A 27654-nucleotide genomic window follows, 5' to 3' on the forward strand; every position below is an offset into this window, starting at 1 on the left:
CAATAACTACTATTATATTTTAAAATACGTAGTACATTTCCCAAAGAAATAATCAGTAGGTACTCTTACCGTAACAGACTAGAATTACAATAAAACAAAAACAAAAATCAGCTTGTAAATATCAGACTTACGTAATCATTTTAAATAAATTTAAAGGTACATTAATTATTTTATTTATTTCAACGAGTCGTTTGATTATTTTTTATTTACCATTAATAGTACAAGCGTATAAATTCTTGTTATATTTGCCTACAGTAAAAAATTAAACAAATGGTTTCATTATATTTTTTTAATAATTATGTTTAATAATCTTATGGGGCACCTAAAGCGGTACTAATAATTAGTGTCTTAGGTACCCGTGGAAAATGTACATACATGACATATAGTGTATAATGTATAATATTATAAACAATGAGTCAGATAAAATAGCAGGAGTGCTGAAAAGCCCAAGAATAAGCTGAACCAGTCAAAATTATAATGAAGACACAGGAAACCTACACAACAACCTAGAAATCGATGTTTTACCAACAGTATTCTAACTCCTGTAAACTCCTGTTAACTGGGGGAAATAGCGTCATGGGTCTATGCAGTCGGGCAGTGGTAGAGCAATCGCCCGGCAAGCGAGAGACTCGGGTTCGATTCCCGGTCTGGTGGCTAAATTTTTGACGTTATTTCCCCGGGAGATAGTTAACACAGAACACTCCTAAGAGGATAGTGTGACTGAGGCATTGAGAAGCGTGGTCACTGTGAAGTGGCATAGTGGAAGTGTAAATGAAAGGTAAAGCAAATGACCAAATATGAGCTACTTATACATGCAGTTAGATATATTTTGTGATGTCCAACGCAAACCAATATTATTATTATTATTGTTATAACAGGTACAGAATGAGCGCGACATGCGACAAGATAGATAGGCTACAACTCATTTGCGCACAAAAACATAACTCATTTGCACACAATTTATGAACAATAGAAACCTTTTTTCCAAGAAATTTATCCACGTATAGGGTGTACATAATCTGCGTAACTCCATATTTTCAATTTGGTCAACACTGATAGGTAGTGGATAATAATTATTATAGTCAAACAACATTTTCCTTCACCCTTTAAAATGCTTAGGACTTATCATCATCATATTCTGATGTTATAGACTGGCGGGTTTAAAAATGTTGTTTTAGCTATTTATTTTAGAACAGCTTCCTTAGAAACATTATTCACAACTTTGTCAAATTACAATAAATTAGGTACAATCATTTTTACAAGTCATTAAAATTTACAAATTACACAAATTATAGTTAATACATATTTAATATTTATTGGTATGTGTTTGCGTCAAAAATGTTATAAGATCAATTTTTTTAGATTTGTAATCTGAATATATATTTTTTCTACGGGTATTTTCTTTATTTTTTTTTTAATGAATTTATTTTTAAATCAGTGTCGACTTGAATTTCCATGAGTATTTGAATGATGTGGTGAATGTGGGGTGGAGGCGTATAAAATTGACTATTGAAGTGCATGTGAAAGTTTTCAGCTCCGTTCGTTGTTCTTGGGCTTTAAGACTATACGGTTTTACTCCTGCCTGATTAAGTGACCCATACACGATCAATATTATTATTCGATATTCGACATTGAGAATATTATTGACCGTGTATTGGCCGTATTGAAGGTACTTCAATATTTATTAACGGGTGATCATTGATATCAATATTATTGAACGTGTTGGGCAGTTTAAGACACTCTGTACACCCAAAACTGTACCTAAAATCTGGTTTTCATTGTTTACTATTTTGTGCGCAAACGAGTCTCCACCGATAGATAAGGCAACTATCCCGCGAACCTCAGGTCTCCGCCGATCGATGACCGCACCACCGTACGGCAGTCGCACACACGCTCCGCTCCTAGTACCCACGGCTTAAGCCGCCTACACACTTGTAACATTTGCGCGTATCATCCTTTGATGTGGCCAAATTTACCAACAACTGGTGGAACGGCGTTACGGCATTACGACGTAACAGAAAATGTTATAAGAGTGTACGCAGCTTTAGGTACAACTATAAAGGTCTAAAAACTCCATAACGATAACCATACCTTTAAATAATATACCTAGAATATCGGCCACTCATGTTAATCTGCGCATATGTGACCCCCTCCGTCACCTGTCACCTGTTTCTGTGCCACCGAAGATCGTAAAGTACTGGCCGATACCAGCACTACCTTTTTTCCCGTCTCAGCTACCGGTACCATGAGCAAGTAGCAAGCGGTTTTGCTGGTGCGCCGATTGGCGGCACAGGACACACATCATTCGCTGGTAACGTTTTTTTTTTTTTGGTACATTATTATAATTCTCACCGTGGCCGGTACTTTTAGTGTCTTATTATTATTATCTTATTATTAAAAGTATGGTACATTATTATTTTTCTCCCACCGGTAAACTGCTCCGTCGGAGCCGTGTGGTGAATACTATTTTATATTTATTGGTAAAATGTATTATTATTATTATAATGGTTAAAAGGCATATCCTAATTTATCATTTATTCTGACCGAGTTTTATGTCCTTCGGCTTTCTCGGCACCAACTTAAGCGTTATTAAAATAAACATGTATATATTATATTTTCCCCCAAATTGAGCCTTTATTATTTCATCATCGGTCACCCTTCCTATTACTGGTCCAAATGTATCCCCGTTCTTATTATTATTATTAAAAAATTCACGGCACTCCGGCTTTCTGGTCTCGGTCCGTGGTTGGCGACCGTGAAATGTTCGAGGCAGCCACATGACTATCGAGAACATGACAAATATGTTCGAGTAGTCACAATTTCTATAGTACAAAAACGTTTACAAGTATCGCATTAACAAAGCGCGTGGGTACATTTCATAATTCAATACCTATTATTATCTTATTTCATATTTCAACATGCGCAACGAATAAGGCAGTAACTCAATTTTCCAAATTTTTTTTTTTTTTCTATAGGGTATCACTATTTTTCTGGAAGTCCAGCAAAGACGGCAGTAACTGCATTTTATTGCATACGTTCTACACAATAAAATAGAGTAATGACTATAATAATTCGACGATTCTGAAACTGATGAAGATGATTTTCGTTATGAATTGTGACTATGAAATAAATGATAAAAACATAGTACCTACCTAAACAAACATAAAAAATATCAAAAATATTATTTATGACATTTATGTTTCTTATAAAATGTATAATATTATAACCTATTGGCTATTGACTATTTATAATTTATGACCGAAAAAGTAGGTATTCAAAGTAGCTTCTTTAAAGGGGTTTGGGCCGTTTAGTTTTATAGAATACTGGGCTGTTTACTTCCCAGTCCGCCCCTGGTCACCAAATTTAGTAAATTATACTTAGTTCTTACTTATTGCTTCTGATGCTTCCTCGATATAGTTGTTATATTCAGTACCTAAAAAATTATTAATTACAGTAACATTTTATTAATGTTTAGGTATTAAACAAAAAAAAATTGCAATACGTTTTGGGAACTAATTATAACTAATTTTAGTTGAAAACCAAAGAAACTTTAAAATAATACATTGCAGATTCTCAGCTTTTAACATGTTTTAAAATGATCATTATAGATCCAGCGTGACGGTAGTGGCGCGTAGATAAGTAAAAAAAAAGCGGAGCGGACACTGCCGTAGACCGTAGTACGAGCCAGAGTTCACCCATTGAATGTGTGTAAATTTGCCTGTTTTCTTTAACCAGGGCTACTGACCTGTTAGCACCCGAAGAATTTTTGTTACATATTGTAAGGGGCGAGGCACTGTGTGCCCTAGATTGGTCACACTGTACCGGCACGGACAATCGTTCGGTGCCGATCTTCACCGGACATGAGACGAGCATTGCAGCTGAGGATTGGCTGGGCTCAGTGGATGCCCTTGCCACAATCAACAATTGGCCAGTGCAATACCGCCTTCAGTTTGTGAAATCGAATTTGACAACTGCCGCCCGAGGATGGTTCTTGACGGAAAGTTTTTGCGACTGGTCTGATTTCATGCTGAAGTTCCGCGCCATGTTTGTTCGGACGCTGCGGATGTCCGACCGTTGGAATATTATGAATGAACGTTGTCAAGCTGAGGAGGAACATATCGCCGATTACTTCTATGACAAACTCCAGCTCTGTCAAGCACTGAACCTGAGTTTCACCGAGGTTCGTGAGCAGATTATTGCGGGCATCCGTTCACAAGGGCTAGCCACCTACGCTATGAGCAGGACGCATACCGCCAGTTCGGAGCTGCTTGCCGATTTACGCGAATGGGAGCGCTTAAATGAAATGCGCTGGAGGCAATTTCCGAGGCCACCGAAGACCGCCTTCGCCGCAAAACCGAATAAAGCTGGTGGACAATAAACAAACCAGGGAACAAACAATTATCGCCGTAACACCGATAAAAGTACGACGTCGTCAGAGACTCACCTGAGTGCCTCGGGTTCCGGTGCGGGATCCCGAGGTACATCCTCCTCCACAGTTCGGTGTTATAATTGTGGTGGGACGGGGCACATAGGGAGAGACTGCCCAAAACCGCGGAAGCCGTGCTCGGGATGTAAGTCCACGTCTCATTCGCGCGGCCAGTGTACTGTCGCACCACGCCCGTCCACGACAACAGCTGAGACTATGTGCGCCGAATTGGTACAAGCGGTACCGAATAGTAATGCTTTCATAAAAACTGTATATTTCAACGAACACCAGACCACCTGCCTCATCGACTCGGGTTCGTCGCATGTGTTGGTGCGGGCCGGTTTGGCCGATCGCGCGGGAGTCACAATGCGTCGGACTACCCGACCAGTTTACACGGTCGGCGATGTGCATCAGCCGAGTGTGGTAACTCTTGGTGAGACTACCGCGAGTATCATGATCGATGGAGCGTACGCAGAGGACCACCCCGTCTGTGTTGTCAGCGACGACTCAATACCGGTTGATGTATTAGTGGGCCGAACGTGGTTGGATCTGCCTCACGTGAATTATTATAAAAGAGGTAATGAATTTGTCATTGAGGCTATCGGTGCGATATGCCCTTCCGTCACTACCGAGATCGTCGAAAGCGAGTGTTTCGATATACATACGGCGTTAGTGGACGTGGAGAGGCCTGTACCGCCGCCTTTGGTAGAGCAGGACGTCAAGATTGACCCAAACGTCCCGTTTGACGAGCGGTTGAAATCGTTAACACTGCTAAACGAATATCGACATGTGTTTGCCAAGTCATTGGCGGAACTGGGTTGCACCGACGTGCTCCACATGGACATCGTGGAGGCGCCCGGGAGCGAGCCCGTTCGTCAGCGGCCTTACCGTACCTCTCCGTCCGACCGTCGAATTATTTCTCAAATCCTGGATGAATGGAGGGCCGCCGGAATAATCACGGACTCCACATCCCCGTACGCCAGTCCGGTTCTGCTGGTAAGCAAGGGAAGCGGTGAGAAGCGTTTGTGTGTTGATTTCCGGCGATTGAACCAACAGACTGTGGATCAACCGTACCCAATGCCGGATATTGACGAGCTGCTCAGCCACCTCGCAGAGGGGAAACTGTTTTCTACTTTGGATCTCTCGAATGGATTTCTGCAGATACCACTTAGTGAAGAAGCGAAAGAAAAGACTGCTTTTGTTACCGAAGACCATACAGCGAAGTTTGAGCGCATGCCTTTTGGGCTGAAAGGAGCACCTGGCATGTTCCAGAAAACCATGAATCTCGTCTTTAAGGAGCTAAAGGACGCCGGTGATATATTTATATATTTGGATGATATTATTGTTCCGTCGCAGGACTGGGAACACATGCTCCACGTGATGCGACTTGTTTTTAAATCCCTACGTTCCGCGAATCTCACACTCAAGCCTGCCAAATGTACCTTTGGTGCCAGACAGCTGGATTTTCTCGGTTTTACGATATCGAGCGGTGAGATCCGACCGGGGCCTAAGGTAAACGTTATCAGAAGTTTTCCGCCGCCTCGAGATGCTCATGAAGTGCGCAGGTTCCTAGGCTTGGCTGGCTACTTCCGGAGGTTTATCGTTAATTATGCCAAGATAGCCGCCCCGCTGACTCTGCTCACTGGTAAGGACACGCCTTTCAGTTGGGCCGAAATACAACAGAATTCTTTTGACGAGCTTAAAGAGCTGTTGTGCCGGGAGCCGGTAGTCCGCATGTTCGATCCGAAAGCCCCCGTCACCCAGGTGCATACTGATGCAAGTTCGGTGGCACTGTCCGGTATACTGCTACAGGGTCCGACCAGTACAGATTTACATATGGTATATGCGGTTAGCAAGAAGACCACCGACGCGGAGTCAAGATACCATAGCAGTCGCCTGGAACTGTTCGCAGTAATTTGGTCTCTAAATCGGCTACGCCAGTACCTACTCGGACTACATTTCACAGTTGTCACCGATTGCCAATCGCTGATATATCTGAATTTACATAAGACTGTAAATCCGCAGATAGCTCGTTGGTTCGAGACTTTGCAACAATTCGATTTTGACATCAAATTCCGGCCAGGTACGCGAATGGCACATGTGGATGCGCTGAGTCGGGTTGAACCACCGTCTACAGGCGTTCCCGATATATCCGTCGACACCGAGCTTGTCGAACGTCTGAACGTATTTGTCGCCATGTCAGTGACCGACCGGGTGCGCTTTATGCAGCAAGCGGATAGCGCCTCCAAAGGTCTGATCGAGTTGATCACGCGTTCCGGTACACTCACGGATCATGAGAAACGCGTTGTCGAGCTGTACGAGGTACATGACGGCATCTTATACCGAAGATATGCGGGCCGTATGTTACTCGTCGTTCCCAAAGCTATGAGAAAGGGCATAGTCATCGGAGCCCATGACTATGGAGGTCATTTCTCCCAGGATCGCACGGTGGCGAAGATAACACAGGACTTCTGGTTTACCGGTATGAAACGATACGTCCGACAACATATACAAATGTGCCTCGATTGTCTGATCCACAAACGGCCAGCCGGTAAGAAACCGGGGCTCCTCCACCCTATCCCAGCGGGTAGACGACCATTTGAAGTCGTTCATGTCGATCATCTGGGACCCTTCGAAACCAGTTCAACGGGAAACCGATATATACTAGTTTTGGTCGACAACATGACTAAGTATACACATCTTTATGCGTGTCGATCCACCGATGCTGCTAGTGTTGTGAGACGGCTAATTAAGTTTTGTGATACTCGTGGAGTGCCACGTCGTATTATCAGCGACCGGGGTACCTGTTTTACCAGTAGGTCGTTTGAAGATTTTTGTCGACAACGAGGGATCAGCCACACCCTCAATTCCACTCGGCACCCACAGGCGAACGGGCAGGTGGAGAGGGCGAACAGAACGATACTACCACTCCTCAGCATGATGACCGACGATCAACAGCGTTGGGACATTCATCTGCCGGAAATCGAACGGCACCTCAACTCGGCGGTGAACAAGTCGAGTACCAGGTCACCTTTCGAAGTGTTACATGGATATAACCCACGGTATCATGGGGGCGTCATGTTCGATCACAGCCGCACTCGCGATGACTGGACAGATCCGCATGAGCTTCAGGAACATGCACGTTCCGCGATCGCGCAAAGTCAGTCGCGTATGAAGGCTTCGTACGATCAGCGTCACCATCAAGGTGTGAAATATGATGTAGGGGAGGTCGTTGTGATGATGCGACAACCGCGGCCCGATCAAAACTCCAAGTTGCAAGCAAAATACCGAGAACGACCCCTGCAGGTCATGGAAGTGTTGCCGGGCGACACATACAGAGTGGCGGAACTGGCCACCGATGGTCGCGAGGTGTATGCGACGACGGCCCACGTATCGCAGTTAAAGTCCTGGAAAATCCTTCGCGAGGTTGAAGAGGACCCGCCAGACAATGTCCGACACGAGGTCGAGGTTGAAGAGGTTCCGCCAGACAATGTCCGACACGAGGTCGAGATCGAAGAGGGCCCGCCAGACAATGTCCGACACGAGGTCGAGGAAACACGCCCCGCCGTAGCCGTCGCGGGGATTGCCAGGCCCAGTCGTTCCAGGAGGCGTCCTGCCCGCTTCGCGGACTATCAGCTGGATGAGGTATAGGTTAACTAGTTACTCCGTTGTAAAAAAAAAATTAATTATTTGTAACACCGTTAGTGTAATTATTTTTTTTTATACCGTTTGTTTAATTATTTGTAACACCGTTAGTGTAATTATTTTTTTTTAATACCGTTTGTATTAATTATTTGTAACACCGTTTGTGTAATTATTTTTTTAACACTGTTCTGTAAAAAAAAATATATTAATTTTTCCGGTTGCTCAGGATCGAGGGCGATCCCGCAGGCCAGGAGGGCCGAGTGTTAGCACCCGAAGAATTTTTGTTACATGTTGTAAGGGGCGAGGCACTGTGTGCCCTAGATTGGTCACACTGCGCCTCGGGCCCACTGTACCGGCACGGACCGCGACGGCGGCCCGTGCAGTCAGTAGTACAGTTGTAGTTTTTTTTGTATACCGAGCTCAGAGTATTTGTGTTAAGGTCCGGCGACGCCGTGTACCTCCGAACCCGTACGTAGCTATAGTTAATATATTTGCTAAAGGAACCGGTGACGCCGTTTCCGTCATCGGGTCTTCCGGGCAACCGAACCATTTAAGTTTACAGTAATAAAAGTAACGTTTACTAACCGAAGTCGTCATATGTGTCTACTACTTAAATTAAATTCCTGACCCGTCTCCTGTTCTTCCTCAACAGGTGCTAACAGACCTAATGAATGGACGGATTGGTCCGTTTGTGGTATCAATATATCGGTAATGATGTGCAGATTATACCTTTGTCACTTTTGAAAAAATTGATTGAATAATGCCGAATATATATAAATATATCAAATGTATATACTTCGATATAGACACGGTGGTCAACATGCATAGACGATGCAACTAATTAGTAATTACCCTGTTGAATTTTTAAATTCGTTGAAACCACCGGGTATGCAATATCACAGGCTAATTCTGCGAGTGGGCACACCTATTATATTGTTGCGAAATTTGAAACCACCTAAACTGTGCAACAGGACCAGGCCTAAAGTCAAAGTCTTACATCGCAATATAGTGGAATCCACAATTTTAACTGGATGTGCCAAAGGGGAAACTGTATTTGTACCACGAATTCCTTTAATTCCAAACGATCTTGCGTTCGAATTTAAACGATTACAGTTTACGCTCAGAGTTTGCTTTGCAATGGCCAATGACTATAAAGTATAAACAAATCTCAACGCCAGACTCTCAAATTTTCGGAAATAGACTTGTGAGAAAACTGTTTTTCACATGGGCAGTTCCACATAGCTTGCTCACGCGTAAGCTTAAGCCTATTAGCTTGGTGATTTTAACTCCTACTAATAAATCAGTGAAGAATATTGTCTACAAAGAAGTTCTGTAGATAATATTTTGAATAACTATTAGTAAAATATTTATTATAAACATTCACTGCAAAAACTTATCGCAAACGAATCTACGGTCAAAAGTTATAACTAATAGAATTGGTTATGATAGTAATAAAATTGTCTTAATAACTAATATGTATAAAATATTATTTCAACAATCTTAATTAAATTTTATTTAAATAGAATAAACAATATTTAATCTTGCCAGATACATTTTATACTTAAGCCCGACAACGACGGGTAGTTTAGCTAGTATTGGATAATATCGCAAATCACGTGTAATTATTGTATTCCGTTGCTTTAGTGAGCCGCGAGGATCGTCGACAGTTAATATTAACTAAAATTTGTAAAATGGTTTGTAAAGCGTATAAACAGAAAATACGAAAAAAGATTCATTATAGTATACATCATCAGTGGCGTAATTTGGTCATTTTTGTGGGGGGGATGACATTTTTTAACATTTTGCCCCCCCCCCAAAAAAAAAAAAAAAAATATTTATTATAAGCACCTTTCAGTGCAATATACATATTTATAAATATTAAAATTAAATAACAAGACTCCACACGAATGATTAATTTAATATCAGTACCTATAGCACAATATCAAATCGATGGCATAGTGTACACATGTTGTAAGTGACATTTTTGTAATTGTTCAGGAGAACGATAACTGTGATTTTATTTCACGCAGATTACATGCACTACAACAAATGCGCCGACCTCTAGCAGACTTAATATTTACTATACACTTACAACATTTGTACACAATATGTAGAAAGTTGTTAACAAGATTTTAACAATGCAAAAAACTAATTTTTCAGAATTTTGCACTTACAACATGTGTACACTAATACATTATGCCATCGAAATTATGAATTATAAAACTATAAAATTCGAATGCCGATTGCTGATTGTAACTGTAACTTATAACCGATGTTCGATTACCGAATAACGACGAAACTAGGAAAGTCACTACGAAAATTCGGATCAAGTGTACAAATCATTATTAAGTTATTTTTTGTTCAATACTTCAATGGGACGATAGTCTTTAATGTAGATAAAATAATCTGATAATCATCGAGCGTCGTCGATCCACGAAAAAATAATACTCTCTTCACTCTTATCATTTTTCGGACAACTTACAGCTAGCCAAGGCATTTGATATCAATAATAAAAATATATATATAATTAGTTAAAGAAGTACATAGGTAAATGTAGTTAACCAGTCTTAAAAAAAAAGTCATGGGGGGATACGACACCCAAATCCCCCCCGTAATTACGCCACTGTACAGCATGCAGTAGGAAAGTATCAGAAGGCAGGTTTTTTTGGGGGGACGAAGCTCCCCACTTCCTTGTACATGATTTAATTCTTTCTCCCTCTATTAAACAATTCTTAAATACACCTCTGATTGTGTCAAACTAACTATTATAGTTTTACGACTTATGTACCTAATAAACTATTAAAATTTAACGTGCATCCTATTCATAGGTACTTACCTAATTTTTTAAAAGACCTTTTTAAGTTATAAATAAATAATATTTATCTATGAATTTACTTACCTGAAAATGGAGACGAAAACGAAATAAAACAATCTAGAACGTAAATTAAATACTAAAAACCAAATTAAACTTCTTTCAAGTTGTAAAGTTACATATTTCATAATACAAATATACTGAGTGATTCATATGATACCATAAGAAACATTTTTTTAAACTTAACTCGTAAGTATTAGTGTTTTATTTAAGTTGTGGAAAATATAATTAGTTTCAATGCCACAAAGTAGCTATAGGTTTTTAAGCAGTTTCTTTAAATTAAAATTAATAAATTGAAAAAAGTATTTATTCATTTTAAAACAGGTATTTTGAGTAGATAGTAGTTATGTAGATAATATAACGTAATAGTTAATGTACTATTCTATGTAAAATATATTTACTTGTTTTAAAAACCTATACTAAACTTTATTAAATAACTTTATAATTAATATATAATTTAAACACCAATATACCAAAGATACATTTAAAATAGTCATTATACAATTTAAATTTAATTAATTAAAACCCTATTTAAAACTGTTTTTTTTTAATTTCTGCAAAACATAATACACCATTAATACTATTAAAATGATTTACCCTCAATCTCACACCAAGTTTCAGGTGGTAGCATACGTTCTAAAAACAATACATTTTTTCCATTTTATAAATATTTAATTGTATAATATATTTTTGTATTAAGTTGTATATAAGACGAGTAAAAATATTTAAATTAAGTATTTACATGTAAGCTTGGCCCAACATACTGAGTTCACTTAGGGCTTTGTCTTACGAAAAATCCCGATATTCTCGATATTTTTGTCACGACAATATTTCTAGTGACTTATATCGATCAATGAACAATATCCTGGATCTAAACTAGGACCATTCGTCTATATCATACTCAATATTAATTTCACACCTCAAACACAGCTTTTTTGTCATCGACTGGTTGTTATAAATTTCATAATATAATAGTCCAAAATTAAACCAAAAAATAAGTTTTAAATCTGATCATAACTTTGACAAAGTATTTAATAGCTTTACAATACTCATACAATGACTTTTTTGTCCAGCATTTAAACACCACCAAAAATTCAGTTCATAAGCAACCTTTTCTCACTAATTCATAGAGTTTAAAAAAAAAACGAAAAGCAAGAACACGTTAACAACTCACATGACTACCCATTCTTAAAATCACATAACATTATAAACTATAAAATGCATTAAACATAATTCTAGAAAAGAATAAATCAGACATACCTATTTGTTCACAAGTTGATTAAACATTTCTCTTTAGACAAAATATTATTTGGGAACGTAAAAATTTCTTCAGTTCAAATTTTTCTAAATTCCTTTAAAGAAACTTGATTCGAGACTCATTTGCGATTTCTAATAATTATAAAGCTGAAGGTTTTTAAATTCAGCCACCTTCATGAAACGTTTCAACCTTGCCGTGGTATACTTATAGTCATATCTCTACATATAGATAAGATAAATAGCTTTTTAGACCATCCATAGTGTACCTCACTTATCAGCCATCCGAAAAATGTAAAAAGTCAAACAGATTATCCAAAATTCACCTAAGAAAGAGTCCATTGATTTTGCCTTCAGTTGTTAGATGTCTCCCTAAAAATCACTCGTTCTTATAACATATACATTTAGTGCAATACTAAGACTGTCATATTTTCCAAATCTTTGGAAATTTTTAAAAATAATTTTAACTCCAACCTCTTACAGGCTTGCCTTTTCTATCTAAATTCCAAAGTACTATAACATTCTCCTAAATACCCAGTTTGAGTCCTAGGCCTCTCATAATACGATACATCAAGCTCATAAAATATTCGACGTTATTTCTATGTCGTTTGAAAAAAACTATACTTTCCTGGTGTTTTTTTATATGTTTCTCAAGCTTTTGACAGGGTCTGGCATGAATGATTACTTTTTGTACTGAAAAAAATGTCTTCTCCTCTCTATTTCTCTTAACCAAATCTTACTTAACTGACCAACACTTCTAAGTTCAGTATAGCTCTTTAACTTCGAGAATTTCTAAAATTAATGCTGGTAATACCATATAAAACCATAAGTATCTTATCTCCCTTGCTTTTCAATATCTTTTCTACCAACCAGCCCACAATGCAGCAAACTATTGTGACAGATTATGCTGATGGCAAAGTCAACGTGCCTATTAGTTTAAATCATTTAACTACTTCAACTTACCTGAAAATAAATCATTATCTCACGTTCAAGTAAAAAACCAAATAACTAATTTAAAAAAATCAAAGCAAATAAATCCACACAATCAATCACACTCAAACAGGATGTGACACGGATCCAGAAAATACCGTTTGAATTAATATGCTGTCTTTCTACCACGTGCTTACTTCTCTTATCAACCACCAGTTCATGACACGTGACACTTAACACACAACGGGCGGGGGCGAACTGGAACGCCACAAGGTCCAACCAGTATGAAACGGGCATCTGTATGTTGTTAATGTCCATAATATGCACATTGCACACGAAAAACGCATCCATCCGTATGACGTGACAACCGTTTTTCTTATGTTATTCTGCTTTACCCATTGCTTGACTGATTCCGTCGTATCTTTCAGCAACGCAATTTTCTTAATATTATATTGTTTTTTACAAATACGACAAGCTCCGTATGCGCATCTTTACTTAAATATCACCCAATTACTATAATCAACAAGTGTGGTTAACCAATAGACAATTGTCTTTAAATGTAATATTTGTTATTTTTTTTTAGTAAATAATATCTGCTGGTTGATGGATACTCTACTCGACCGTTACAAGTGTATGTCTAACTTTTACACTAAATACGTCCCGATAGCTACGTCCAATACAGTCATGTACTTGCGGAATTCAACCTAGATAAGCGACTCACATAGAATAACCATATTTAAACCAAAATATTAACTCTTAATGCGTATGATTAATCCTCTTTTATCTAAAATGTATAGTACCAGTCTAAAAACCAAATTGCTAATTTTAAAACTCTCTTTAAGTCTATTTGGACTCATGGATAACGGCTTTGGAGCACGGTGAAAAATAAGATACAAATAAAACCCAAGTCTTCTAAAGCACTTCACTGACTATCCAATGCTCCACCATAGGTATATCTTCAATATAATTCTACATAATGATTTCAAATTTCAATATGCAAATTATTGATGAAAAAATACGCTCCTTTCATACACGCTTTTATTTGTGACTTCAAAATCATCTCAATCACCTTATAAAGGATCTTTCCATCCTTAGTCTCTAGATAATAAGTTTTAACTGTTTAAAAAAATACCTTGTATAGATTTTCAACATTAATCAGTAAAGATTAAGATAATGTTTTTATTTTCTTAAAACCAAACACACATTTTAAATAATATCATGTTATACATACCGGGTCTTTTAACAAGGGATATAAGATATAACACATAGTTCGTTCCATAATCTAAAATGTATGTATAAATAATATATATTACTAGCTGATCCCGCGCACTTCGTTGCCAGTAAAAAATTACAACTTTAAAAAAAAATTATGATTGTTCAATTCTCTTTGGGTGCAACTCAGCCTCCCTAGTAGGCAACCCGACTACGTTGAATCGCAGACAATCGCAGCATTTCAAGTAGGCAATGTCCGAAAATTTGATTTGATGCATGCTTGCACCTGATCTGCCGGATTAACCAATAGCAACCATATATAAACAAAAATGTCCACGGTAAATCTCAAAATCACGATTTAAGCACGTCCACAGATTGGACCTAGGCGGGTGAAAAATACTTAAAGACCTATTCTCATATCTACCAAATATACAAAAAAATTACATTAAAATCGGTCGAGCCGTTATGGAGGAGTGTGACCAATAACACCGTGGCACGTTATTTTTATATATTAGATATTATTAGATACGTTTAAACATGATTTCATCACAATAGAGTACAAAACATTTCAAAATGTGAATAATTAAATTTTTAATAATTTAGTTTAATTTGTTAGGCTAAAATATTATTATTTCACATTGCTGTGCTTTTGAGTTTGGATCGTGGTTAAAATCTCCTATAGCTACTATATAATATACATACAGTCAGGATTGGACAAGATAAAAAAATATTGATACAAGTTATATTAACTTTTAGTATATAGACTTAGATATCACATATATTCACAGAATGTTAAACGTTGAACATTTACCGAAATCAAGGTCTTATGCCGTGGTATACCTAACATTGACTGCACATCATATAGTATACTATTATGCATAATAATATAATAGGTACACTTGTGCACATTTAGAGCATTTCCCGACCATAATTAAACCATTAAAGTACAAATTATTAAAAATGTAATAACACCTAAAATATTTAGAAAAAGCCATTACATTTATAAAATTATAAGCCAAAGAAGCAAAGATAAAATATATAGAGGTACATATACTAAAATAACAATCATGAAGAATTATTAATTGAACCATATTAAATTATAAGAAGCATCAAAAACATTTGTAGAAATAATAACTTACTACTCAATGTTTCGCGTGCCGCATAAAATTTATCTAAAATTATCAATATTTTATAATTATTCAAAATACAATTAGGTAAGAACTTCATTATTTACAATATTACCCCTAAGAAATCATAATGAATGATTAATGCATTCATGATGTAACTTAAACTAGACTATATTCATATGCATACATTATTATTATTATAAACTTCGTACCTAATTTATAATACCACATAAAAGGCAATGTTTTTTTAAGGGAATCTGAAGACAGTACATAAAATAATTTTTTATATTTCATCATCCTCTCAGAAATCCCTTATCTCTATTCCTAGATGATCTCCGAATTTAAAACTTTCTGGTATTAGAAATTTCAAAATATATTATTAAGCTAGGTATTGCATAGCTTTTATCACGGGCCTGGCGTGGTGACTGAAAAAAAATTTTTGTAACGAAAAAGCGTGACCGTAAGATGTTATTATTATTTTTGTTATTTGCAGTCTAACCAGTTGCTAAGCAAAAAAAGTCTTGAATAAAATATTTCCGTACGGTGTTTATCTACCATTATCAAAAAAAAACTAATTTTGTCATTTTCTTTTCGGTCGTTTCGCTCAAAAAGTGTAACTTGAATTAATATCATACAAAAATAAATAGTTTTAATTACATGATAGCTAGAAAATTGCTATGCAATAGCTTTACCACGGCAGTCACTGAGTGCCTCAGATATTTTTTCTGTATTTTAGTACATAGTCATAAATAATTTCAAAAAATCAATGCATGAAATGAACCATAAATAATGAATAAACATTATAATTATAATATATCTCCTTGCCCTTGCACTTGATGATAATGTGTTTCCATTAATTATTGTAGTCTACTAGTCTATATTTATTACCAGAGGCAGATTTACCCATAGGCCACCAGGGCACTGGCCTAGGGCGCAATATTTTTTGGGGTGAAATTTTTTAGTTAATTTTTACTTTTTAGTTCTTCATAATTTCATAATTTTATTTACCTAAATTTATATTTTATATTAATTTTTTTTCGCATACAACTTGCATGAAACTGGATAATGGCTCACGTCGCAGTAACGTTTTAATTTATAAGCTAATATTGTGAATGGTGCATGCGCAAAACGTCAGCCAAGGCAGTCAAATATACTGCCTCGGGCCGCCGGGTACATTACTACATTGTATATAGCCGCTCTACTAGCTAGGTGGGGGACAGCTCGCACAGGGCTTACTGGAATGACCCGCCTCACCCCACACCCACACCACAATAAGAATACTGGAATTAGTTCTGGAAATCAGGTGTCTTGATAAAGTAATTAATAATAATAAATATTGTGATGACGCGCGACGCTGGCACTGTCGCCCGTCTCCTACATAATGCATACTGCTCAGTGCTTAGAAATCTGCTAATCGATTACGGTTATAGAGACTAGAGTGCTCACCACTTTAATCAGTACCTACCTAGCTAACCTAACCTAACCTAACCTAACTTAACCTAACCTAACCTAACCTACCTATAATAAAACATCAATTACAATGTTAAAGATTAAACATGTCCAGTAAAAATGTGGGCACCAGTTTGAAAAAATAAGGCAAGAAAAGTTGGCCAAACAAGAAGAAGTATTAAATAAAACAATCTTTATAGTTTTTTTTTATTTCATGGAACAAGATCAGACATTAGCGCATTGTGATTAGTGGAGTAGTTTGGAAAGTAACTGTTTCACAGTGCGGCCCCTGTGTTAATTTACAGGTTCACTGACTCACTTCTATGTTTTTTAAAACAGAACGCTGGAGACGCAACATTCACTAGGTAGTAAATAAGTAAATCGTCAGTTTTCCTGATGCAATAGCCATAATACTAATAACTTGTACAAAAAAAACTAATTTTTAGATTGCCTTATCATGAAATACAATTTTAAATAATACTAATATATGCCATATGTGAACCAAAATCACAAGAAACTATGGATGCAGGAACACATTTTATGTTCTATGATGTACCATTTAACGCAAAAAAGTCAATTCCAAAAGTTAAACATGGTCAGTTTTTTATAAGTTTAGCTAATAACTTGCGTCATTTACACTCAAGCAATAAATGTGGCTAAAAATAAAAATTAATTTGATAAACTTTAAAAATATTTGAATATATTTAATTCTACTAACTGGACTGATAATATTAATATTGAATATGGACATTTTCAATATTTAATTTGGATGAAAAACTACGGTTCAAAGGTTTCCGTAAATTTAAGATTCCTCAAAAATAAACCATCTACATCCACTTTTAACTGAAATAAGAACAATTCCAATTTTCTACTCTGAATGAACAATATAGTTACATCAAAAAGAAATGCTTTGACTAAAGAGCAAATTATATCATCAATGGTTATCCTCAACTGCATTGGAAGTATAATTCAGTTGTTCAAACCAGATCAATAAGCTGGATTAAATGAGGTTAAAATAACATTGAAGAAGTTAAATATCTCTCCAAAACAAAGATCATAGAAATAAAATTGTATGGACCTTGTTTAATGCATAGATATACATTATTAGCTGGTTTATCCGGTGTTGCTCGGGGTTTATTCCCTATATAAATGATACGATTTTCTAGAGGCAATTTAAGATAGGGACCTTTACGTTTTTTACGGTTCCAGTTCCGTTTCGGTTCCTAGAAAAACTGAAATTTCGGTTTAGGTTATAAAAAAAACCATAATTTCAGTTTCGGTTCCTGTTCGGTTTTTAAATTTAGGTTCCGGTTTTTTTCCGGTACTTAAAAAACTAAAACTACGTTTCCTGTTTAGGTTTTATACTTATGTAAAAAAAATTTGTTTCTGTTTGATTCTTTAAAAAATATAATAAAGTATTAGTATTTAGTAGTGTCAATTGGTGTTTATGGCATGTTATGTAATATATATTATGATACAAATTTTCCATCAGATATCTTACCAATTTCATAGGATTAAAGAGAAGACTTAAATAATTAAAAAAGTAAAAAAATGTCTCAGCACCATTGCATTGATAGCTATGTATCATTTACCGATTACAATTTTTGTATCAGTATTCAGTGTCTTGTCAATTCCTATTTCCTATTAAATTAACGTTTATTACGTAGAAATCTCTGTTGGTGAAATAGAAATATGTTTATTTTTAAATACTATTAATCCTCTCAATAATAATAATAATAATAATAATATATTATCTACGTATTTGCTTTGTTCTTATTACCTACCAATGACATATAAAAAAAAATAATGGAATATAACAAAACCGAAATTAACCGTGAAAACCTTCACAAAAAAGTATCGGTTCCGGTTTTCAAATTAATTTAAATTAGGGATTTCAGCGAGGTTCCGGTTCCTAATATTCAAAGGGTTCCGGTTCCAAAACCGGTTCTTTTCGGTACGGTTCCAGTCCCTGGTATAAGAGTCGCGTCCTAGCCTTCAATATGAGCGTTTTTTCTTTCCTATTTTAACTCAGGCTTAGGACTGGCCGCAAGTTTCACTTGCTGGCATGGTTAAAAACTCTTCTAAAACAAAATTAAATCAAGAGAAGCTACATCGAAAACAAAATATATTTTATTTGATAAAAAAATTATATGAACAATGTTTTATATTTCACGATAAACAATATTTTGTGTTTTATTTTGAGGTGCATAAACAGATAAATTATTCGCTGAGCTAATGCGAGAGCAACCAACATAAAACTATCCATAGGTAAAACAGGGAGTTGTCAAATCGAGACCTGTGACTTTCAGTGTTTGCCCTTGAGCTTTATTTATCGCCTTAGCAAAGCAAAGCCTTATTGGGAATTGGACACATTTGAATTCGAACGGGTAGTCGTTTGTTATCATTTTCATGGTTTTCTAGGGATAAAAACAACATCACTTTGGGATGAGCTTGAATTATGTTCCATTTCATACTTATTATTCTTAATCTAGTGCCATTGCATAATTTCGGCGCATTTCAATTTCTCAAAAGTATTATAGGAACGCCAATTTTCATAATAAAAAAAAACTCAAAAATGTTAACGGAAAGAAAAAACTCTGATTATAGTTATTATTTTTATTATTACTTTTTATATATTAAGATACATATTGTTGTAACTCTGGAAACCCACGGGCCGCACAATTATAAATAAATTACAATTCACACGTTTATTTTAATTAATAGATGATAATTAACTTAGACAATTAATGCTATTACAACAGGAACCTTGAACCTTCTGCGTGATATCATAATCTTTCATTAAAAAAAAAAATTAAGACAATCAGTCGAGTAGTTTCCGAGAACATTAGCATCAAAGGTTTCAATTTTCGGTTTTATATATTAGATTAAAGATTAATAATGGACCAGTTTAATGTATACACTATCATATCATAATAATACTACTAAATATACTTACTAATTTTTTCTTTAACCATTATTATGTCTAAAACAAATTAAATTAAGTTATTATTCATAACTTTTGACTATCTTAAAACAATGATATAGGTAGTTACTATATCACAAAGAAAAATTCCTTTAGTTATGCGTATGTAGGTAGGTGCACTAGCGTAATACATATTTTGGTTTTAATATCATTAAATATTCAAAGAAAAAAATTGAGTGCTAAATAAATAAGATATAATGGTCAGATGTAAATTGTTTTTTATTTAAAAGAAATATAAAATAAAAATGTAATTTAACAAAATATCAAACAGAGATTATTCCAACCAACCTGGCAACCTAACAATACAAATTGTTACCTAAAAAAAATACATCATAGTTTCCCAAGTCCACCAATCCTATATATATATATATATATATATATATATGTATATAAATATAATAATTATGTTAGGTACTATATTTTTTTATAGGTACGGTACACACCGTCTGATTACATTTTTAGTTTGTAAATAAGCTAGCTATCTTATAAACTTTTTTTTGAGTAAGTAATACCTAAATTACCTCAAAATATAGTTTCTACCAAAATTGCAGTATCTTTATGTATTGAAAATTGAACAAAGCTTACCATTTTTTGATTATGTTTGTTAGCTTATGAAACTTAATAGTTAGGTAGTAATTTTTAAGAAAATCAAGAAAAACTTCAAATTACAGTAAAGAAATTATCGCCGGTCGGGATGATTATAGATACATTAAAATATAATATTATTTACACTTAAAAAATCATTGCTTCCACAGCGTGTTACACCCAAAAGTAGTTGAACAATCACAATTTTTTCCGGGTAATTCAGCCAGTTTAAAATAAAACGATAATTAGAATTAGATACGAAACATGTATGTCTAGAAATTAGCGTATTTATATTTCGATATTCTTTAACAGTTAAGGATTATTTACAACTAGCCGACCGATCTTCCTCCGTAAGAAATTGTTTTTTTATAATTTGATTTAAAAACATATGACTATTTTTTGGCTATACAAATAATATAATATAATTACATATTGTACTTATTGTTATACCTAATTTCTGAAAATGATATATCCTACATTTTAAATTCAACCACTGGAGTGGTAAATTGTATTCTTTTTATTATAGAATAGAGATAAGGAAGAAAAAAATGTGACAGTAAATTATTTGTTCAATGAATAATATATATTTCAAATGGAAAAATGCAAGTGCAAACACATAAATAATTAATAATAATAATAACAATAATAAATAAACAAACAAACCGGTTTTCCTTCGTATCCAAAATCAAGTTAGATTCTTATATATATATATATATATAATATATAATATTATATAGATAGATAATAAAATAAACTTACTATCTAATTTATCCTCTTTCAATGCATCTAATAATATTTTTTGACAATAACAATTTTAATTATTTAGTTCAAAGTATAGTTATATTTAGGTATAAATTAAAAAAATCATTTCATGAATAATTAAACATGTAGAATTCAAAAAGGTGGAATCTGCAATCTTACCCAAACAACTTAGTTCCTTAGCTGAAACTTAAAAAAAGACATTCTATTAAAAATAATGTCTTCATTATTTGTTTATCGTTCGGTTAGAAAAGTGTGGATCAATACAAATAATTGTCTTTGATTGAATATCCATCATAATACGTTTACAGAACATGTTAATATCATTTCACGGGAGTTTCAATATTATATTATTGTGACTATAGTACAATTGACAGTCAACACATAACAATATGTTAATCAATTTTAAAATACGGGAGGACAAGGTAGGAATTAATGAAGATATTTCTCAGACTTCGACAAAGTAACCAAAACTATTTTTTTGGAGCATTTATTCGCATACACGCATTTGTAGTTTTATCCGCAACAAATAAAATTTTATTGATATTTTTTCAGGGTGTTAAGTGAATTTTGTTTGTCACTGTTTTTTATGTACCACCACTAATTTCATCATTTTTACCTAGATCTACGAATCTAACCCGTTTTATAAAGTTACTTATCACCTCGCCTATCACTTATCAGTTATATTGAAAAATACCAATTTTTAAATTGGAAAAGTTTTAAATAAATGAGGGCGTTTCAAAATACAGAACATTTTACATTTTTTAAACTATATATTTTAATAAATACCAACCTATATTGTAAATCTAAAACACACACAACACTTCGATATATTGTATGTACTTAATAATAGGTACAATTATGAAATTCAAATTTCAAATTTTAATGTTGCGATTTGGCCTGTGAATCAGGATAACATACGTAATACGTATGTATAATAATATTGAATTAGGATTACCAAACTTCATCCTACAAGACGAAGCCCAGGCTCATATTATCAGGTCTTATCAATTAAAGTCGTGCATGAAGAGGTTATACATGAAGTTATAATTATTATCATACGAGATAATTTTAACGGCAATATGTTAATTTTGTTTCAAAGACACTAGATTTATAAAATGGATTTGTGACCCTGTCCCTGTGCATAGCTCAATTCACTGTGGGCAATAACTTAATAATATAAAATAATAATAATATAAAATAAAAACAATGTCAACAAGTAGTGTGTTTAATTATATAGTGTAAAAAACGTACATTTTACGATTTTATGCATTAAATTGAAACTAGATACTAAATTGTGCTCTATTCATTCATAATCCAACCAAATTTTAAATTTTAAATTAATGTCTTTTAAATTTTTTTTTAAATCGTGGTAAAAGAGGGAGTTTTAGTCACATATATAACACTAAGATAAATGTACTAAAATATTCGCACTATATCCATCTGGGTATACATTACATAAACGCTAATATCTTTCTGAATGATATGTACTTAAGTCTAAAATTAATATATACCTATCTCTAAAATGTAACCAATGCTCATTTCTCTTAAATATCTATATTTTTATTAATTTAATAAAATACCTTTATGTGTAATTGTTTTTGTAGAATTTACAATATCTTCTTCGGTATACCTTTCGCGAAATGCGTGAATTCTTACTATTTACTATGTCTTACATATCTATCAAAAATATAATTTTATAAGCTAAAGCTGACGTCTGACGCTCTATCGTATTCAGATAGGTTAGATAAATTAGTTAGGCATCTGGAATTTTGGCGCTTTTGTACGATACGATATTATTTGCTTATATTGTTTTGGGGCTTATAGGCATATGTCCAGATCCAGTGCCGTAAAAACCGGGTGTGTAGAGTGTGCACCGCACACAGACCTCGGGCCTCATAATATATCGAAGAGCCTCAAAAGATCTAAAGACTAATATTAAACTAAATATACAATAATTAAAATATATAAATAATTTATTGTTGATTTGGAAACGAAACCAATATTATTTAGTAGGTATCTATTAAATAATTTACTATTACTCTTGTCCATTGCCCTATCAGATTTAAGAAGTATATCTATATATTGTAGGACGTAGGTACATTTTTGTCAGTATTTTTATGTAATACTATTAATTGTATTATCAATAGACAATATTCAATTATGGCACCGAACACACGTCTCGACGAGACGTCTTATTGGTTTTTGGTTTTTTATTGAATGTTTCCAATGATTTTTTTGAACTTGATTTCTGTAATAATTTATAATTTGTTGTGAACACTTGTAGGTTTTTCATTTCATTTTTTTTTTTTTTGTATAGCATGGAGTCGTGATCATAGGCGGTACTAGACCCTTTTGGTATAGGGGGGACCAGAAAATATTTTAACCATCTAACTTTATGTTCAGGGGGGGAGGGGGTCATAAGGAATTATGTATTAATACAAGTACGGTTCGCAGGAGGGGCAGCTGCCAACCCCGTAGTACTGCCTATAGTCGTGATCACTGTTTTTAGATTTTGAGCGAAGCGAACAAATGTATTAATTTTACAAGAAGTGTAAATTTTTTTTCATTTCTGTCGGTCATCAACATTTTGGGTAATAAAAATATTCCGATTTTCGAGATCAGCATTTTTTCTGATAGAAAAGTGAATCTAGTTGGTACTTTTTTAAGGTCGAAATCGAAATTTAGTTTTAAATATTAAAAAGCGTCAATAAAAAAAAAAAAAATTATCATTTTTACCTAAAACCAAACATTTTATATTTTGGTGTAACTATAAAACTAAAAACCGTAGACCTTTGAAGTTTTTACCAAATATTTATATTAATATTTACAATAAATGGCAACATTTTCGAAAACATTTTACTTTTTTGAGTTAGTTATAGCCTTGAGAAATTGTTTTAAAATTATCCTCAATAAAACTTTTTTAATCAATAAAAAAGCTTGAAAATTGAATCCAAGGTTCCTTAATACAAGTCCATTAATGTAAATTCAAAAATATTAAAGATACATATGCATGATTATTTTTATATGCATTTAAATTTCAAATTTCGACAAAATATTTTTAGTTAGAATTTCATTAATATATTTCCTTTCATAGCTAACTTTAGAAATTTTGATAAAAGATTACCTAAACATTTTGCTACCTTAAATAAAAAAAAAGTTTACCAGAAAGTAGCATTTATATATAAATGCTACTTTCTGGTTAGGTATATAAGCTTTTGAATTTAAAATTTTTACTATATACTAAGTATGTATAAAAATTATTTGAAAAAAGGGGCTATAGCCTAAAAGTTTCATTAATTACCATTTTTCGCAGACCACAGCTTCCAAGATAATCTTTTAAAATGAAAATTTTTAGGTAGGTCTTATAATCAATAACATAAACAACGAATAATTAGACTACTTACAGAGTCTTAATACCAATTAAAAGTAAATTACATTACCATACCTCAGGGTTTGCATTTGAAAAAAAATTCCGTTTATGTTATTCACAATTAAAATGTTATCTACACAATTTTGGCGTTTATCATTATTTAGAATTCAAACTTCAAACGTTATCAAAGTTTTGCGTTTATCGTTACACAGAATTAAAACGTTAGGTATCCAAGTATTGCGTTTATCGTTATTTAGAACTAAAACGTTATAAAAGTTTTGCGTTTATCATTATTTAAAATAGTGTTAATACCTATTAAATTTAAAAACAACAACTAATGCAGGTAGGTACCTAATGGCCCGGATACGGATACAATATAATCAATTCTTAGATTGTTCTACGAAACAAATAGACCTTTTAAATAAATAGATTTTAAAATATTAACTAGGTATAACTATAAATTACGTTTTGCGTTATGTTTTGTTTAATGTTATATAATATATTTTGTTAATCGTTATGTTTTGTTATGTGGTATTCAATTATTTTTGATTATAGTATTTTCTGTTATAATTACGTTTACAAACTTCTATCGTTTTTTGTAAAAAATAAAACGTTATAATCAATAATCATAACGTTATTTTAACGTTTTCAAGCCCTGCTATATCCATAAAATATTGCAATTTTTTAACCACTTCAAGATTAAAATTCGCAACCTACCTATTTAAATCACAATAAATTATATTTTCATACAGGCTGAATTGTATTGTCGATTAATTTATTGAACAACAACTGGAACAACATGCATAAGGCCAAAATTTGAAACGATTTATTCTGAGGGTTTAACCATTTTCCAACATTATTTTTTTATGGTCTATAGAATCGTTCCTTCTGAATAAAATAACAAAATCGGCAGAAGTGTTGACCGGTTTTTTTTCGAGGGTGGGGGGTAGACAATTTCTTCCCTAATAATATTCAATGGTCTATAAATACCTTGGTCAGCTGCTTTTCTCTTTGCTGAATTTGAAATAATTTTTGGAGACAAATTACGTGGTTCTTCGTGTTTATACGTTAACTCACATCGAAAAATAACTGTAGAACTTTCATTAAGATACAGTTTTGAAAGACAACCACGATGGGTACAACGCCATTTAATACCATCATTAACATGTTTTTCTTCGTAAAATGTATATTTTTTATACACAATTAAGTCACGGCCTCGTTCACTTATAATAATTTTTAAATCGTCCATATTTACACAGCGACGTTAAAGTGTGTACTAGTTGTAGTTTACACAGGTCTACATAGTACGCGGTATAAAATGTAAGTATTAATTTCAACTTTTACTGATATCTATATTTATTATCCGAATAGGTTAGTTTCTTTCGTCGATTTTTGGTGACAATAATTATCTACGGTATCTAAATGACATTTACGAACTAATATATAAAGCTATTAAATATGTACACCGTATCGTTCGTATACATAAGGTTCGTAATATTATGTTTAGCGTTTTCCAGTTTCCGCTATACACGTTTGAATCGTAACAAGTGAAAACACATTCAGCTATGTCTAACAACACGGTAATATTACACGGTATTATTATGCACTTATGCACATACACGTTAACGTCCATACTGACGTATTAAATTTTAACTCTTTATTTTGAACGAATGCAGTTCGACCACTACCTGCTTTTTACCCGAGTGCAGTTCGACCATTACCTTTTTTAAGCTCAAGTGCAGTTCGACTCAAATAAGTGCAATTCGACCATACCCAAATGGAAGTAGGTTAAAAATTGTTTATGTTTAAGTCCGAGTTTTTGTCTGCTGACTTTAAAAAATGCAAAAAAAGTTTTTGAGGTGTGTATTGTAAAAGATAATAAGGGGCCTCAATATTTTGGTTTACACACAGGCCTCAAGTAGCCTAGTTACGGCACTGCCCAGATCCATCCTGGAGTAGAACTACTGAATTGCTATGTGTGTCTACCAGTTATATTGTATGCCATTATGCCAACATAAACCATCCCTTACGGTTAAATGTGTTATCATATCTGGTATTATTTAATATTTTAACATTATGTTATGTAAAAAAATCTAAATCTAAATGATTAAATCTAACTTAGGTACTGTTAGATATTATTGAAATATTGAAATTCTGTTATTTTGTATTTCTTATTTAAATAAAATAATTTAATTTTTCTTTGATATAATATGTTATTATAAACTATACCTATAGGTAGTCTGGTCTTAATTTTAACACAAATTTAAACAGTAGCTACAGATTAATTAATGGCTGTTCGTTGACCGTTGTAACTTATTGTTATTATTATTATAGAAATTATGTAAATTGATTGCATAGAAATATAGGATATTATCTTACATTTATTACTTGGAACTTTATTATATATGTAATGAATAATTACCTAAAATGCCATTGAAGTAGAAAAAAACATGTACTATCACAACACCGATCATAAAATTATGTTTTGAAAAAACCATTTTTTAATTTTCAAATCAAGTATTAAAAATGATTAGTAATTACCAACTATTATATCTAGCGAACGAGTGAATGACTAACATGGAATTGTATGGTTATTCAGAATATTGGTTCTTTTGTAACACATTTTCTACCCGTTCAACTGTGTACACAAATAATAAGACATTCGCACATATACATTTAAAGCTGTGTAGGTATATTTTTTCATTTTTTTATTTTTATTTATTCTTCAAGAAGATAATGGGCTCCACTAAACATGTTCATGTGGGGGCCCATGAGTTCACGATTTGAAATATAAATACATTAAATAGTTCTTGTAAATTAAATACTTACAATTTGTAATACTCATACATTTCTCACATACCTAACTATAATATTAACAATATAAGTAATATATTTTTTTTCTCTTTGTTTATATAATATAGTATTAGGTATGTAAAAGTGTAAAACATTGTGTAGTTAAGTAATACAATATAATATGTTAATATAAAACTAAAATTAACAATAATTACTAAATTCGTACAACTAATATGATAAATAATG

The 27654-nt window shown here is 33.6% G+C and overlaps 1 protein-coding gene across 5 annotated transcripts in view; it reads right to left on the minus strand.

Annotated features, from left to right (window-relative positions):
- The window catches only part of LOC103309480, a 50566-nt gene extending 23270 nt beyond the window's left edge, over nt 1-27296 (minus strand). The window contains exons 1-11 of one of the 5 annotated variants that reach the window (XM_029486903.1): nt 27038-27287; nt 21405-21425; nt 21243-21269; nt 19872-19898; nt 15479-15511; nt 14359-14409; nt 11541-11579; nt 10971-11003; nt 3389-3433; nt 211-249; nt 70-78 (exon numbers count right to left, since the gene is read on the minus strand). In XM_029486903.1, the coding sequence (XP_029342763.1) occupies nt 70-78; nt 211-249; nt 3389-3433; nt 10971-11003; nt 11541-11579; nt 14359-14409; nt 15479-15511; nt 19872-19898; nt 21243-21269; nt 21405-21425; nt 27038-27113 (400 nt within the window). In that variant the 5' untranslated portion in view covers nt 27114-27287. Of the gene's footprint in view, nt 1-69; nt 79-210; nt 250-3388; nt 3434-10970; nt 11004-11540; nt 11580-14358; nt 14410-15478; nt 15512-19871; nt 19899-21242; nt 21270-21404; nt 21432-27037 lie in introns of all 5 variants that reach the window. The other 4 variants (XM_029486905.1, XM_016804469.2, XM_029486904.1 and 1 more) reach the window with 4 other exon arrangements.
- Nucleotides 27297-27654: the final 358 nt, after the last annotated feature.

This window comes from Acyrthosiphon pisum, chromosome A1 (genome assembly GCF_005508785.2).
Source record: "Acyrthosiphon pisum isolate AL4f chromosome A1, pea_aphid_22Mar2018_4r6ur, whole genome shotgun sequence".
Lineage (NCBI taxonomy): Eukaryota > Metazoa > Arthropoda > Insecta > Hemiptera > Aphididae > Acyrthosiphon > Acyrthosiphon pisum.